The 18290-nt window shown below is 33.8% G+C and overlaps 1 protein-coding gene across 10 annotated transcripts in view; it reads left to right on the plus strand.

Moving 5' to 3' along the window:
* Rg (A kinase anchor protein rugose) overlaps positions 1–18290 on the plus strand; it is a 185724-nt gene that overhangs the window by 52002 nt on the left and 115432 nt on the right. For all 10 annotated transcript variants that reach the window (XM_083036504.1, XM_083036507.1, XM_083036511.1 and 7 more), the window contains one exon: positions 11279–11383. In XM_083036504.1, coding sequence (XP_082892630.1) covers positions 11279–11383 — 105 coding nt within the window. The remainder of the gene's footprint in view (positions 1–11278; positions 11384–18290) is intronic.

An 18290-nucleotide genomic window follows, 5' to 3' on the forward strand; every position in this document is an offset into this window, starting at 1 on the left:
TTGCTTCCCTGTCGGCACTCGATCTTCTGAAAAGCACGGCGGGCGCCCTCGTGACGTCAACATGCCGCGGCTCTCAATTTTGTTTGTCCCGAGATTTCCCCTACGCATATTTTACCGCGTAGGAGACGCTTGGAATCGTTCCTTCGACGTTGCAAATCCATACATTCTCTCTGTGACGTAATTGATTATTATCGCTTACAATCAATTTCGGGCATCGGAAAATAATTTCCGGGAATCTATCAATTGACTAAATCGCATACGCACATAATAACCGACCGATTCGAAATTTTATATAAATGTATAATATCGGAATATCAGATCTTTGAAATTTTCTTTTTAATTTATTTTTAACAAGAGAGAGAATTAATTTGTACGAGTTTGTTCAAATATGATTAACGCGTATTTCAACGAAATGAGGTAGAGTAATGTGAGATTCGCATAGTACAACAACAAACGGATCGATAGATGCATATCTGGCCGAGAGGTTTCTATCGGTTGGAAATTGGTCCACGTTACAGGCATTGTACTTCAGAATGAATGATCCATATGTAGCCGACAGTGCTAACAACGAGAAACACAAACAGACCTCAGATTGCCTACGGATTGGATCGCTAAATTTCATTGCGTCGAGATGAGTCACTTCAATCACGTTCAATTATGGGCGAAGTACTCGAATGGATTAGATCGATCCGCATCGTCATTATCGCTTGATAAGTATGAAGAAGATGAACTGCCAGTCTCGCGATATATTGCTGGCTTCAAATTCGAGTTGCATAATTATGCCTTCTCTGTTGATGCTATATCGATTAATTCTTCGTTTACATAAAATCAAATATATACGAGTTTATTCAAATATTTATTATATTGCATAGCAAATATTTATGCAGTTGTTATTCTGATTGAAAAAAGGGGAATTGCGTTTATATATGAGAGAATTAAATATTCGATAACGTTATTACCAACGTCAATCGTATATCCTTTTACACACGTCGCGCGTAACAACGTCATCGTTCCAAATTCGGTTAGATCAATCAGTTTTTGGTTCTCGAGATTAACAAACGAGATTAACAATCGATAGATTGTTAACCATACGTGGGAAACGGACAATACATGGAAACAGGATCAGCCCGATCGATTTTAGCACGGTAGCTACTCTATTCTCGATACGAAACAGGCTAACTCACTGTAAATAATGACGTGCACGATTTTGCAACAATCTGACAGACCTGTAACTGGCGCGTTTATTTTAATTAATCCATTAACTGATTCTCACACGCACATATACGTACACAACATTGCTAAAGTTGTTTAAATGGAGATTTGTCATCCGAAATCGATAAACCATGCAATACCTTCAAAGTATACGTGATTACTTTGATGTTGAAAATAAAAACTTATATATTCTTTATGTTTATGTAAACGCTGTCGTATTAGGATATTTTTGGTGTTTTGCGACACATTTAAAGCCGAAAAAGATATATATATACGTCATGATTAGCTGACAATCGAGGACAGATGTGTTAGAAGATAACATGACGTAAATAAAAGTCTCAAAGAGCAGACGATTAAAGATAAAACACGATATGGATTATTATACAAATAGGCTTTAATTATATGTTATTATTTACATTATATTATCGAATACAGATAACATGAGCTAAAAATAAAAGCCGTAAAGAACTGACTATTAAGATATAAGGCTCAAGATATGGATTATTTTAAAAATAGACTTTGATTACACGTTTGCAGAATAGAAAATAATATAGATAGCAATAATTTTGATTACATATTAATAATTCAGAAATAATAAAACATATTCGGCAATATTCTCACATAATTTTATACCATAAATACATAAAAATAATTTTTCAACACTTGACATGTCAATGCTAATTTATTTTAATTTAATTATATCATCGTTTATAATTAGTAATGGGCTGCTAGTTGATATGCAACAATGAACCAAATGAGTTGAGCGTTATTTGGACCGTGTTTCACGAAATAATTATAGGTCAGCTTTTTTTATCTGTGAACTGAAACTAATTCTCATTAACAACACACGAATTCATTAGTATGTAATTAACAATTTTGTTTACAGCGATGCGTTTTCGCAGAATTAAACGATAATAAACGGATATATTTTAAATTCTCATTATTTCTCATTAATTAAATGTTTGTTGATTATGAAATCCTCTATTGCTAAAACCAAGCTCTAGGAGAGATATTACGTCGAATATTTCCACTGACCTTTCTCTCTTCCATATTCTGCTGAATAATCTTTATGCGTGGGTAACATTCCTCAGCATTTTGAAACTTTTTTATTCTTACCGACATCGGGAAGGAGAGCAATACCTCGTGTTAGAACTCAGCATATTTGAAAACTCCCTCTCGTTCTAGAATGCAACTATTCGTAACTGGACAAGGTATACAGTGTCGGGAAACTTTAGACATCTCAACGGAGAATAATATTTTTCTATATATTTTAGATCGAGTTTGTGCAAGTTTCTATTTGCAAGTAACATATTTTCTTCTTTTCACATTGCTATGCTAAAAATCTCATTAATGTAACAAACGCATACATATGCGTTTATTATATCCGATGGAATATATAATATTTTGACACACATACACACACATATGTATATATTTTATTGTGGCTCGGACTCGGAACTAATCATTACAAAAACGCGTACAGATTATTAAAAGGAAGGAAAAAGTCCTTGAAAATCCTGATATATATATGTACATAATTCCAACACAGTACCTCTTAGCATTTGGAATTTCATTATCCTACTTGCCTTGCCCCCCTCAAATACCCGGACTAATCACGGGATCAGAGCTTTCATCAGGCACAAAAGAAGTATCATTACCGATGAATAGGATCTCACACGAACGAGACACCAACACCGTCTGATTTCTCCCGCGGCCATTCTCATCTTTGCTCCCTCTTCTGTCATCCCTCTCCGATGACTTCGGACGATTCCATTTCTATTTCCCCAAGATCACCAATAATAGTAATGAAAGAGAGAGAGAGAGAGAGAGAGAGAGAGAGAGACAATAGAACCCCCAATGGACGTCATTATTTGACTTGTTTACGACTCCTTCGTCACTCTGCGCAGTATTCTCGTTAAAGCCAGAGGAAATACGGTACGCAATCCGCGGCAGGGTGTCACAAGTTTCATTAATTAAGGGGAAGCTTCTCCGAGAGTAGTGAGTAGTGAGTCGACGTTTGCCGTACGTGAACGTCTGACAGTGTTAAGTAGCATAGAATACGAGAAGGAACTAACATGTCTCAAGAGACATTGGTAACATCCGTCAGATTAATACGTAGACTAATGACTATCGATATCTGAGCTTCTGAATTATATCTATGCTTGTTATGCAGTTATCCGAAAATGTCGAGGGAGTAAATACATATATTCAAGAATAAATAATTTTGAAAAACTAATTTTAGCTATCTGTATTTTTATACATTATTCGCATAATTTTTGAATATATTTAGAAAAAAAAAATTAGTTTACTTTGCACGTTCTCTCATGCAACGTTTTGCTTGTTGAAAAATATAGTTGACTGCGCACTTTTCTAAAAATTCTGCAAACGTAGATAATTTGAGAATAACTTCACTGTCGACAATCGCGCGTTTGCACTCATATAGGTATTTAAAGATAATGTCTACGTTATCTAAACGGTGACAGCTGGCGATAACCGCTTTGTTAATTATAATGTCGGACACGCGGAAACTCGTGATCTCACTTTCGTGACGCTCTCCACGACACGAGGAACGGCATGGTTCAGCATTTACCAAACATGATCCCAACTCGGGATTCGCCGGCACGCGGACACAGAGCCGGGGCCGGGAATCGTGAGATTGACCCCGACTTGAACATTGCTCCGAATGCAAATCGGATAGTTTACACCGGTGCAACGGCTCGAGACGGCTTTCGGATTATGCCCCTCTGACGCATGTTCGAGGACGCTTGACGATGGTGCGACATCGGTCCGGTGTCAGTCCGGGTTGGGCTGGGAGATGACAGAACGCTTACGCTGGCGGGTGACTCGTGGTCCAATTATAACGGAGTATTTCTACTATTAATTTCTTCCGCGACCGGATTATCGCGACATCATGGAAATGGATGAGTATATATATACACAGTCACATAAACGCGCCCTCCGATGTAAAATTCTCCAATGCAATCGCATCAAATTATGCAAAATTGTAGAGAATTATTGAAATGATTATTATCGTTACTATCATTACCATGATTTTCTATGTACTTGAACAAAACAATTTGACGGATACGATTGAATCAAACGCACGCATAATGAAGCGTGCGCGCATTGTCATTATTATTTATTACATACGGCATTTTCGCCCGACGCATTATGCATATATGAGAAAATTTACATTCAAATGCATTCCGATATTTCGAAATATTGGTTACGCAATGTACGCCCGATTACAGCCAAGCGTGCATTAATTCGCGGACACGTATACGTCAAAACCTTCGTTTTTCATCGTTTCCGCGTTGTCCTACGGTGAAAGCGCTGCCAAATAGGATGATTTCCATTAGCTCGCTTGGCGTATTCACTAATGACCCTTGCCTAACGATGCAATCTATTAACGGGCACGGCCAGCGCAGCGGAATCTCTCTATACTGTTCATAAATGACTGGCCTCCGTGTGTTGCGGGAATCTCGACGCGATGTATGTTACTTATCGGATTGTTCCGGATAGTTTCGGGAGTTCGTGATTTTGCTTCTCGTAGTGATGTCACGTTTCCCATCCGAGTCAATGTACTGTCATCGACATAGTTGAAACGCTATATGCGCATTGCTAGTGCCTCTAGAATCACGTCTGTGAAACTCGATTTTCACAAAGGCACTGATGTGTAACGGACACCTTTTTGAAGAAAAGCTATGCAGCTAACAATATATAGTAGCAGGATTTTTATCGAGCGTTTATTTAACAATAGCATTAATTTCCGCACTAAAAATTTTGCGTTTCTGAATATGAAATTTCTATTCGTTATGTTTTCATCTGTAAAATATAATATCTGCTCATTGGTAAATAAAATACGATTAAATTAAAATGTATTTTGCAAGAGTTAAATATCAGTAAATGGTTTTTTTAGCTATTTACGCGGCTTTATTATAAGTTCATGAGTTATAATTTTTTTTCTCTGTATTTATATACGCGTAAAGCCGCACAAGGCCAAAATTTATAGCATTGAAAATTTATTGGTGACTAAGCATCAATAACATGACTCACTAAAGGAAGAACAATCGTGAATCTCAAATTATTCAAGCGGCATAATTAGAAGCTTCATTTTATTAGAAACAACGGAATTTAAATATAAATGCCAAGCGGTAGTAGTAGAGAAAAAATGGAATAACCGCGTAGAAGAGCTGGATTATATAGTTTATTTGGCGCGTTAGACTTCCTTGAAAAAAAAAATAAATAAATAAAGAAGGAAAAAGTGAAAAAATTCATATTTAAATTAAAAAATTAAAAATTAAAAAAAATAGAAAGATAAGACTAGTGTTTTATTTATTATGGATAAACGCATATGTGAAAGCACACAAATATTCAACTTTCTGCGTTCGTATTTTATTCACAGGTGCAGACATTATTGATTTTATAATGTAAAATAAAACTGTAATTTTAGTTAAACTATAAAAGATTTATTCTATGTTATTATATTTGGCAAGTAAATATATCTCTCTTTCTCTGTTATGTTTATTATTACAATAAACATAATTTTTGATTATACATTTAAATTAGATTAATCGTGTTGTTTTTATTTCTTGAAGTGGAAAATGAGTCATAACGCGGTGAAATGTTTAAGAAGGAGTAGCAAAGTTTCTGATTTTTCAATAGAAGAAGAAAATTACTAAAATTCTCTCTACGCCCACGACTGAATGCCAGAATTCGTAAAATAGCAAGATAAGAAAAGAGGCAATAGGCACGTGGCTCGAAATTCCCCGGGATACAGTTTGCAAATAACCTACCGAAATAACTCGTGGCGTATAGCCTTGAAAGAGAATTCCCCATGCTAGATCGAATGGCCGCGAACCGCGAAGAAAACTACGTTCACATAGTCGGACGGCTCGACTATATAGCGGTTCAAATGTGATGTATATGTGCGATGTATATTCCAGAGCTTCAATTCTTCGATTTCTCACTCTGATGGAATAACAAATTGTCGAGAGGTCGCTTGTATAAAGACATTGGTTCGCAATAACATTGAATGGCAAGAACAAGAAGGGGCATTACTACTAAAATGTTTTATATTGAAATTTATAAAATAGAGAAAATCGTATATTGATACAAGAAAGTAGTTATTCGACCAGTTGCGCTGAAAGAAAATAAGAAGAAATATCTTTCAAGGATGATAACATTTTCTGCGAAATTTAATTGAGCGCACTTGAAAAAAATTACTAAAATATTAAAATTTCTTTTTTAAAGTGTTTTTAAAGATAGATAATTTTTTTAAATATTTGGAGCTTTATAAAATAATTTTTGGATATGTCTAAGCGCTTTAAAAAAATGTTGGATATAAAAATAGCATAAAAAAACTTTGAAATATTCTTCTATTAAATTATGTTTTTTAACTTTAATATATATCTTTTTTTTTAGAAATCGTTGGTTCGATTGCTATATTTTTTCATTTATTCAAAAATAAACTAATATGATTTGATCATTTGATTTAAAGAAATTATAATTTATTTATTTATTTTAATTATTTTATAATTGATTTTATCAAAAATTGTAAACAATCAAAGTCATCACAAAAAATGACTTTATTTAAAACATTATTAAAATTCAGAAAAAAATTATTTAGTAAAAAGCATCAAATAAACATATAAAAAAATTTGAAAAAAATTATTCGAATATGTTAACCCAATGTTGATCGGAAAGAACATAAATATAGGTAGTTTTGTGCCACATAATTTTGCAACTGTATTTGGTCCCTTAAATAAAAAATAAATCGCAATGTTTCTCACGCTGTTATATTGCAGTTAACATGACTGAGATTACTTCGACATGTATATGCGACGTGTATCTCATATGTGCGTCGTCGCGCGCGATATTACAAATTCAAATGCAACACACTCATATTGTCAGAGTTATGTTTCCCAGCGGTGACTTGTTACAGAGTCGACATTTCAAAACGCGTAACCGTAAACCCCTTATACCGATATGTAAATACAGTCGATGGAGATCTCGCGGAAGTCTCACCGGAGCACACGGAATAGTGGACCGTATCATCTGGCGATTGAAATGCAGATCCCGATGTAGATTAATGACATCCCGAAGTAGATGCGTGCTCATCGATCCGCCACAGGCGTACTTGCTTACCCTGACAGAAATGATATAACGGTTGTGAGCCTCTGATCGTCTGTGAGATGATATACATAAGTCTCGCATTGTATAAACGCGATTTATGTGCGTTTTAAAAGACAAAGTATTTTATAAATAACACATATCGATATATATTGGTTATTCAATTATCAAATCGGTTTTTATTGCTATTTTTTTATATACATGTATCTTTGTAAAAAAATTTTTTATATATTATTTTTAATTATAATTTATATTAATTTTAAAGCAGAAAAAATCATTTATTCTATTTTTACTACAAGATTTTTGTTTGACTAATTTTCAATAATGAATTAAGGCCAATAGCATGTACAAATAGTAGAGTCAAGGAAAATACACTTTCAGAGGAAATGGAAGGCATCTTAAATTTCACAAACAGGATTTGTCGCGTCTCTAAGGTAACTCGATAAAGATTTTCCACGCAAACAACACGAATGGTGGTTCCATCCATCATGCTTGGAATATGACTTGTGTAGAACTGGCAAATCGATATTTCAGTAAAATTTACAATTATGCTGCTTTGCATAAATAATTGTTAAATTCAGTAACAATATATAATAAAATAAATTTTGCTGGTGATCTGTAAGAGAACTACAAAGCTGAGTGCTATTAAAGTTCAACAGCAGAACGCTAAATTGAGCGAAAATAATTAATTGAGTGAAAATAATGACAATTGTCTCTCTGCGTTAAGCCGTATATCAACAATAAATGTAAAATACTTAAGTTTTATTTATAGAAATAGAATTCATTGCATAACGGTAGAAAGAAGACTTACTAAATGTATCATTATTAATTTAAAACGATTTGATACATCCAGCTTTGTAAGTTCGCAACTTTGCTTAATGGATCTCGGCGAAACGCAAGTTTGGTGTACGCTCTGCTTTGCGCAGCTGTTTTTGTCCGAGAGAGGATATGCAGGTGTAAAAGCGAGTGGTATCTAATTAACGGTCAGCTCTGTCAGTCGACCTTAATTCACCAGTTGAGGCTTCCTTTTCGCTCGTACACTCTCTTAGTATCTATAGCGTCATTTGAGTTTAGTTGCTAGTGGTATCGTGCTTCAAACGGGCGCATTATATACTTCGCATGACCGTTCATGCATTGTAAAATAGTAACAAAAGGAATTGCTGCACTCGAAAAAGTACGCGAATGAGTTACGTGAAAAAACTTAGAATCTTAAAAGAAATAATTACAATAGAGTATTGAATTATTTTATATTCGAATAAACTTGGATCGCGCGTTTGATCATTAGATTTCAGTGCTCGAAGAACAAAGGGATATACAATAAGTACCTACGTGTGAAATTGCTTTTCCTGAGGAAGCAACTCAACGATGATACAACAACGAATACTGCAGATCGATCCCTTTTTACACGAGAAATGTTTTTTAAATCGTCGCTCGATTATCCTTTCGATTCTCGGCACACGAGCTGTTAAGATCCGCGCAAGTGATACGGGTCGTCCGAGAAATCGCTTTGGTGGCGTCGTAACCCCTCTATCGGCAATAATAGAGAGAGTACTCCACCCCTCTATTCCCTTTCTTTTCTATTGCACAGAAAGTTATTTTCCTCTAGGGATGAACGATTTCCGGCAACTGCCAATACATGACAATGTAAACTTTGAGTTTACGCAAATCATATTGTTTTCTATTTCAGCCTTCCGGCACAAAGATAAGCGTGCAATATTATAGTAATTGATAATTGATAACCATTAATTGACTGTGCATAAGTTTTTCCTTTTTTAATTTTTGTCATTTCAATTACGTAATATAACAAATATTTTATGCTTAAGAAAATATTTTCGTTTCATAAATTTTATTCATAATTGCGAGATATTTTTCCATTACTGAAACGCAAGATTAAGTAACACTTTATTTTTAATGGTTTTAATTTTTGGTGGATAAAATAACTAGCAGCATATACGCGTAAAATGTAAAATGTAAAAGAATTAAATTAAATTCCAGACGAGGAAGTTACACTCTTACTTGGTGCATCGCGTACACAAAAATGTAATTACGTTATAAATAGTTGAAAGCGTGCCAAGCTTGTGCTGTACCGTGAAAATTTTACTTCACTTTATGTACTATTTTAATCTAATAATATTTGTTCGTGTACAAACAGAAAATTATAGCAGCATTCTAATCAGTCGTCGTCAAATCAACCTCTTGCAGAGATTATCTGCAACGTCGAGTTAAACGCGATGAAATGTTTGCTGAATTTACCGAGCGCTTTTAGTTTTCGAGAGTTATCAGATTGTGAGTAAAACTCATATTATTACGCGCAACATGAGCTTTCGCCATCGTAGTTAAAGCGCTAGGGAAAAGCAAGATAGTCCGCCGTTATCGAACGCGCCTTTGTATAATGATTCTCTTTTCTCAACTCTAGTTTACACTTCACCGGCGCCAATCGCGGTATCAGTTGCGAGTAAAAGAGTAACATTCCTTTCCATGGAAAGTGCGCGCCCCTATCCCCATGTTACAGAAGAATAGTTTTACGAGTATTCTTTCGGAATGTAACGAGACCTCCCGATGCACCTCGCGTGTTGCTAAAACTGAGATTCAAAACTTCAACTTTATAATGCAACTACTCGAAGGCTGAGAGATTTCCGGATATCGAATCTGGCTATCGAATCGGGATAAGCTTCGCTTTCAATTGCCGGTGCAATCAATTTTATAAACGGTCCTGCGTTAAGTTATGAATTTTTACGAGCGATCGACGCTCGTAAAAATTGGCCATGATCCTCCCTTAGACACAGATATGGTTTAAGAAATTCATGATCGATACCGGTACGAACGTCTGAAAGAAGATGAAGCAAGGAAGCGAAGAGAACGAAAGGGGGTGGAAGGACGATGCTGGGGATGAGATACTTCTCCGGAAATTACGCTCTCTCCGTGAAGGCAGTACTTCCGGTCCGGCTATATATAAGTCGTTTCAGCAAGAAGAATAACCGCAAACGGACGTAACCCGTAAACTCTTCGTGTCTGAAATGTTTTGTCTCTCTCTGTAACGTAAAAACAACGTCTTAGGTAAAAACACGTCGTTACGTTACACGGCTAATCGAAATACTAAAATTTAAAGCTTCGTCAAATGACGACTCTCTGTATTTTATCAAATTGTCCGCACAATATGCAGATTACATGGATACACACATGTGTGTTACGTGAAATATTTCACAGTGAGAAAAAGTGCAAACAAAACTAGCTTTATTCATTATTCCCTTTTATGCACAATAACGAACGAATATTGCGAATATTGCTCTTAAAAATATGCAATATGTACATCATATAATCCAATGTAAATTTTCATTTGTTGATACATGTATTATAAAACATTGATATTTATTCGTTTTAAGCGTATCGCATAAATCGACGAATATTGTTTTCCAACATTGGACAAATTAAATATATTTAATGAACCGAGAAATTGTATACACACAGAAGTGATACGACACATTCCGGTTTGTGAGAAAGTATATCCTACCAATTAATATTAATAACAATACTGTCATGAGATGATCGGCGATTGTTTGTCAAAACAATTTTATTTATTTCACGCTGCGCATCGTTTGCAGGATTTTGATATAACAGAATAATGTTACGTAACCATTCGTTTGACGTACATCCGGGTATCGAACGACGGGGGCTTTCAGTTAGTAACATTTCCGCGATTAAATACTGACGGTATATACATTTCCCTCGCAAACTCTGCAGATTCAGAGTTATTATTTATGACTCTATCTCATATATTTGAACACACAAAAGCCAATAACATGTATTTAGTTGGCATAAACCTTGCTTGTCAGCATTGTTTTATACAAAACGTACGAATTATTGTATAGCTATGATGTATATTGTACGATTGTACATTTTTAACACGTTTTATTTATCTTTTTTCCATGTGCAGCTTGTGGGCGGTGAATTCGACATGGAGCTGAATTTCGTGATACAGGACGCGCAGAACATCAGGCACATGCTGGAGCTTCTCGATCATTGCCCACCCAATCTCCAGGTAAGTGAACATCGTGACGTTAAACTAGGTCGAATTAATTACGTGCGGAAAATATCTGACGTAAATCCAAGGGGAATGCGGTGGAAAGTACGTGCTAGCGGGCGCTTGTCGATATCGTAATATCAGTAATTGAAATTGAAAACCTATTGTATACGTACAAACATATATATATATATATATATATATATATATATATATGTATGTGTATACAACGTGCTTATTATAGCTCACTTCTCGAGAAGCACGCGAAGATAGAAAAGTGATTGCTAAGATCCTTCTCGGATATCATCGGGTAGAGTTAAATTACAGTGTTGCATTGAAGTCTGAAACTACTCATTCTTCTTCTCGCATTGACGCTTTTTGACGCAATAAGTAGAGAAAGACTCCAATTTTTATATCAATTTATAAGATTTCTTATACTTCGCACTTATAATTCGCGATTCATCTAATAAATCTAATTTTTCTATAAGTCAACACATTTTACAAGTATAATCGCGGATTACGATATGTATTGTGCAATACTTAAAAACTTAAGTTTTTATTTTATAAATGACTGATTATACACACAACTGAAATATAATACTTCGATTGAGAATTGTTCAATTCGTAAGTGTTTAACATATACCTAAATAATTCAAATATCTACGTTCAGCGCAATCAACGTCACGTCTGGCACTGTCGTTGAACTTACTACTTCGCCTGTTCCCTTATGTTGCGGCGGAGCAATTCTGTTGCTAAATGCGAATTGTCGTCAGTGAAGAACGAAGCGATCAATACCACGCGTCTCATGTACGCAGTAAGCAAGTTAAATAAAACTGCAATAATTAAAGTTAAAAAAAAGAAGCGTAAAAGCGGACGATTTTTTTACGTTGAAATCTCACCGCTGGAATGACGTACCGGGAAAGAAAATCGTGAAGTAGAACACACATATGAATTTCTGATTTTTTTCTCTCCCTGTCTCTCTCTCTCTCTCTCTCTCTCTCTCTCTCTCTCTCTCTCTCTCTCTCTCTCTCTCGTTCGCTATTTGACAGAAAAAAGCGTACACCGTGTTAGGACACGCACAATCTCGTCACACAAAAGGATCGGAATCCATTATGCAGCAAATTTTTCCCGGGTATGAAATTTTTTTCGATCACGAAGCATGAGATTTATTACCGCTTTGAAGCATCGTCCGTGTCCTCCGTTTTTCGTGAAGTATACAGAAAGGCACATCGATTCACTGACGAAAAAATATGATCTCGTGATATCGCACTATCGATAGAAAAATAGTCTATGGTTTAATCTGATCGATATTGATCGATGTAGACACACATCGACTACTGACATATATAATAACTGACCAGGAAAGTGATTTGTCAAGATATTACTGGCAGAAATAAATCGCCCAGTTTATTTTAACAATTTTGCCACGTGAGTTCTCTATACGAGACGATGCGTTTTCTTCCATAGGATAATAAGATTGTGCATTCCCGTTAATCGATAATACATAGTTTAGTTTAATTTCTTTGTATTTGTCAATGATTTAATTCATTCTTCGTGTTTCTATTTAACTTGATTTTTAGCAGAAAAAAATTAAATATCACTAACGAAGCTACGTTTAATTTAATTAAAAACAAATACGCAACAGCATAACTTGTGTACATACAACCACTACACGCATGTATATTTTGCGTTTGTGCACAAACATGTCTATATATCTCTTGTCCCATTATATTTGGAACAAACAACGTGTTCCTCCCATGGCCTCGGGTGCAAAGATTAAAGCAAAAGACTCTCCGCAAAAAACACCACCTGCTGTGTATCTTCGAAGTTCGTGTACGTCCCGCTTCGTTAAAAGCGACGTACGACTTGGCGAGAAAGGAAAGTAAGGACGGCAAACTTTTGTAAATAATAGCGGGTCCTTAGCCGCCATGTCGGGTGGAGGAAAATCCGTTTACGCTTTCGTCGCTCTTCGCAAACTCATACACGACACTTGAGCCTCCGCTGCAAACTTTTGGCGTGAAAGTAAATAGAAATTTAAACTAGATGGATGAATAGATAAAGTTATGAACATCCTGTTCTTTCACTGATTATCCGCGGTCGTTTGTCCTTTTTTTTTTGTTTTAATGAAAACGGATTGTAGCAAAAACGGCAAAATCAAATCCAAATTAGATTTATGTAAGCTCATTATTATGTGATAAACAAGGCTTGCCTAGCTAAATTTCTAGTCGTGCTGCGAAAGCTGGTAAGCCATATCTGACAGTTGTTGAAATGATAATTAATTTGTGTCGTGTATGACTAGAAATGGAAACGCTCGTTTTAATGTGATAGGATCACTACATATAAATGTTAAGATGTATAGCTGATGGTGTAAGAATAGAATTTGAGTTCATCTATTATGTACAGCATGTCTTATTATTCTCGACGTGTTTTCCTGAAATACTCTCTTTTCCTTGATATAAATTTCATGAGATCTTTTTAAAAATTTCCATGTTTTAATTATAAATTATAAATGTTTTTTAAATAATATATAGAAATAATATATATTGACATTTTCTTTTTTAAATTAAACTGCACTAGAAATTAATTGAAAGAACACTGCAATAGTGATGCTTTCTGTATATACATGCATAATTGTAATTTTGGTTATATTGGTGCCAGTTGATATAATCTGTCACTGATCGGTTCCTGCCTAGCTCTATAGTCTAGCTTGAGCAGCCTGAAATGTTAATGCTGTTAAGGGAGTTTCCACGTCGCTTATCCTCGACCGTACATGGACGCTAGGTTAGCTTGCCTCCGTCTAGCTTCTCTTATACGCGGTAAATAGTTGCTAACAAAATACATATGTGCATGTATATACAGATTGCTCTAAAACTATTGCTTTATAATTTAATAAAGGCTTATTTAGAGTCTAAGCGGATAAAGTTTTATTTAAACAAAATTTGTTCAAAATTAATCGGAAAGAAAAAAAAGTATGCTATATATTTACATCATCAATTCATTATCTACATCATTCAATTTTTCTAGCCATAAAAATCTTTTGATTCTCAATCGTTTATAACTCAAACGCTGTTTGATGTACTAACGTTAAAATATTTTTCGCGTCATTTCTTTTATGTCTGTTAGAATATATGGTGGTTTTGAGACTCGCTATATATTTCACTGTATGTTTGTTGAAGCCATCCATCTCCTTGAGATCTAAGCCAAGCATAATGGACCAGCGTAATGCTCGCGCGCGAAAGCGTATTCTATCTAAATCTCTAGTACTTTTCTGTTAGAATCTTCGAGCAGACGAATATTCTACAGAAACCGCAAACGTAGCGACGACCGCGTTAAAGAGACACAATGTAGTTTGAAAGTGCCATTTGCGATGCATTCGTATTTATGTCACTTTGAGAAATCGACCGAGCTTTGTAAATGAAGAGCTTACTATATATATATATATATATTGTATATATTCTCTCTTCTCTCTTTAAATTAATATTCTGGAAATTTTCATCTTATGGAGAATTACGAATTTTCAGGAATAATGAGACACAATGATTTTCAAGAATAAAAAATAAGCAACAAATCACAACATTATCGAATTTACACGATCGCTTTGATTATATCTTTAGAAACATTCTTTAATTTTTTAATGAGTGGAATAATTGATTGAATGCAAACGATCAATATTAAAAAAATTAAAGTCAAATTAAATTTGCAATGTGCCGTAGAGCAATTTCGTCATTCGCGGATGAAGACATATACTACGTTTTTGCGAAGAGGGAAATTAAAATGTATGAGACTGTCTTGAAGGAAATATCAGATAATATAGAAATCTTCACTGGAGTGTTATTTCAGGAAATAGCGAGAATATGGAAGTAAAGATACTCTTTTGACGTACTGTTATTTACGCTTGATTGGATATACATCAAATCAAATTTTGTGTTATATGTTATCGTCCGGTCGTTTAATAAAACGTGACATTTCTACACCCGCAATAAAACGTATTATATAGCATTATATTATAGTATTTCCCCTCTTTTTTTTTATCACATATCTGAACGCGTAAGATATACAAGTGGACATTTCTCGAGAACTATTTTTGTCAATTTATTTTTTAAAAAATTTACGAAAAATAAAGATAAAATATATATAAAAAATATTTAATATATAATAAATATATAAAAAATATTTAGAGTACAATTGTGTATATATACATACATATATATATATATATATGGAGAGAAAGAGAGACCAGCAGCATTTTAAATTTCTATATAATGAAAATCGAGAAAACAATTTTTGTTCTGTTACCATCAATCTACATTTGTCCGAAAAACTGTCTGCAAAATACATATATATATCGTAAAAGTAATATTTTTATTTTTACTGAATAATGTACGGGTAAAAATATAATCTAGAAATTTTTGTGATAAATTTGTAGCAGACGCAAACGAGAATATCAGTTTTTCACTACGTAAAATGCAGCGATTTGCAACGAGAAATACAAACGTTCGCGAACTCGATTTTATCCTGGTATTATGTCGCATTGTTATTTTGATGAGATGTAAAGCCGGATTACTGTTGGTGAACATTGCACTCTACATACGATATTTTGCATATATCATAAAAAAATCAATTACATTTTATAGCAATATATGCATAGTTTAAGTGTGTTTTTCAAGAGAGAAGTATTTTAATAAATAATTCGTATACATTAAAATAGTAGAAAATAAACCTAGAATATTGTTTTTGCCTTAACTTAATTAACTGCTTAAAAATTGTGTGTAGTTTAAAAAATTTAACAAATAGAAAAAATTAAAATATTTTAAAGCAACAATAGCAAGGTCGATAATATGAATCTGCTCTGATAAGAAATGTATATTATAAGTATTTTGTAGCACATGCACTAATATCTATGGTTAGAGATAACGAGCCAAAAATTACAAAAGTTTTAGATAATTGTAATTTAAAAATATTAAAAATTTATTTTATTTTTAATATTTTTTAAATTATGATTTTACCTAAATTTATATATAAATTTCTCTTGCGATGAAGACTTAATAATTATATTAGGTTTATATCTGAATTATATCTAATGAGAAATTAGATATTAATGGTTGATTAACTACTAAATATTACACAAGATTATTAAAGCCATAACATAGCCTTTAGAATTTGGACCCTATTACTTCCAATTGACAGACTCTGAACTTTCATTAAATTTCATCTATATACTGCGTTCCATTTAGTTTACGTACTATTAACAGCGTTTAAGCGTAATCACATGGATATTGCAGAACCATTTGCAGTCTTCATAAATTGCGAGATGAGTTATGGATGTACCAGATATTGCAGGAAACACATATAGATTGTAATTTCTACGAATATTATTCCTTTTTTCCTTGAAAAAAAATACGATGTCCGATTAATCAACAAACTGCTATTCATCAATATTTTCCGAAAAAGAAATTTGATATACGTACACGTTTATAGATCAATGTAAATAATTTTTGTTCTACATTTAAGAGAGAAAAGATTTTTTATCCTATACAAGAGAGAAACATTTTTGGTTCAGTTCTCTACTTTGATATACATATAGAGATATGTATGCTTGTATATTACACAGAAAATCAATAAATGAAATTGATAATAAATTAGTTCCTCTTAACAAATATGCAGAAAATATTTACACACTATTGGGTAGATATATGAAAATAGAAAATTTTTAATCATATTCATATATAAAATAAACATTTCTCAAGGAAGCTAAAATCGATCTAGCGTCATATTTAATAATATATTCACGTTTCTATCTAGTTTATACAAACAAAATTCAAGTCAAGAAATACTTGTAAAGATAGAGAGAGAGAGAGAGAGAGAAGAGAGAGCTATAAAATCGGCAAGTTGCTTGTATTTTATGCTACACATACAATATCTCGCTCTCGTGGATTATTACATTTAAATTATTTATAAACATCCATAACGACAGTGATATCAACTAATTGCATATCATTACCGCAGAGAATGTACATAACTATCTATAACGAATAATTCATGCTATTTGTACGCTAGAGGGATCGGACGATTTCCGTAATGCAATTTCCTCCTACGCGCGTGGAGCCGGAGATCAATGGCGAAATTAAATGTCAAATATTAATGCGCGCGATTAGCAATGAACTGTAACACAATCAAGTAGCAAAGGTCGCGTGTCTTGTCTTGTTACAGTGCGTTTGTTCAAGTCAGATTATACTCCGTCGAATGTGTTACGAGTTTCATTTGAATTTATGACAAATTACTAGTAGTTAATTGTTCGCAATAGATTCGATTATTATCGTATCGTTTATTATAGAAATATTTTAGTTCAAATGAAACAGCTATGCATATCTGTAATAATGTATGGCTGCAATTTCCTGATTTTTATCCAATTATTCGATTAATTATTCAGTTTTATCAAATTATTACTCTGCACAGTTATTCCATCCTATTATATGTCGTTAACGAATTATTCATTATTAGAATAATATTAGCAGCATGCATATCGTTTTGTTATCGTTCTTCAATACTTACATTTACAATATATGCTTTTTTATTTTTATACAAACTTTTTTTATAATATTACTTTCGGATAATGTCACACAGAGATATAATACGCACCATAAAATATTATTTAAAATCGAATCTATTATTTTAAAATCATGTTTAAAGTTCGTTTTTACGGAAATAGATATTCGAGAGCATTTCCACGCGAGATCTCTCCTTTTCGTTATCTTTCTCGTAATAGAACTCGACTTTAAGTTAAAAGATAAAATTTAAAGATATTTCGGTTATCTACGTGGAAAGGCAAACTTGCGCGAGGGTTAAAGTAAAGGTTTCATCTTTCCAAAGATAGACTATCTACGCTTATACTCGATGAGAAAAGAAGCATCGCGAGCGACGAACT

Source organism: Prenolepis imparis, unplaced genomic scaffold, assembly GCF_030444845.1.
Source record: "Prenolepis imparis isolate NDT839.2.m4 unplaced genomic scaffold, iyPreImpa1.0 SCAF_4, whole genome shotgun sequence".
NCBI classification, from domain to species: Eukaryota; Metazoa; Arthropoda; class Insecta; order Hymenoptera; family Formicidae; genus Prenolepis; species Prenolepis imparis.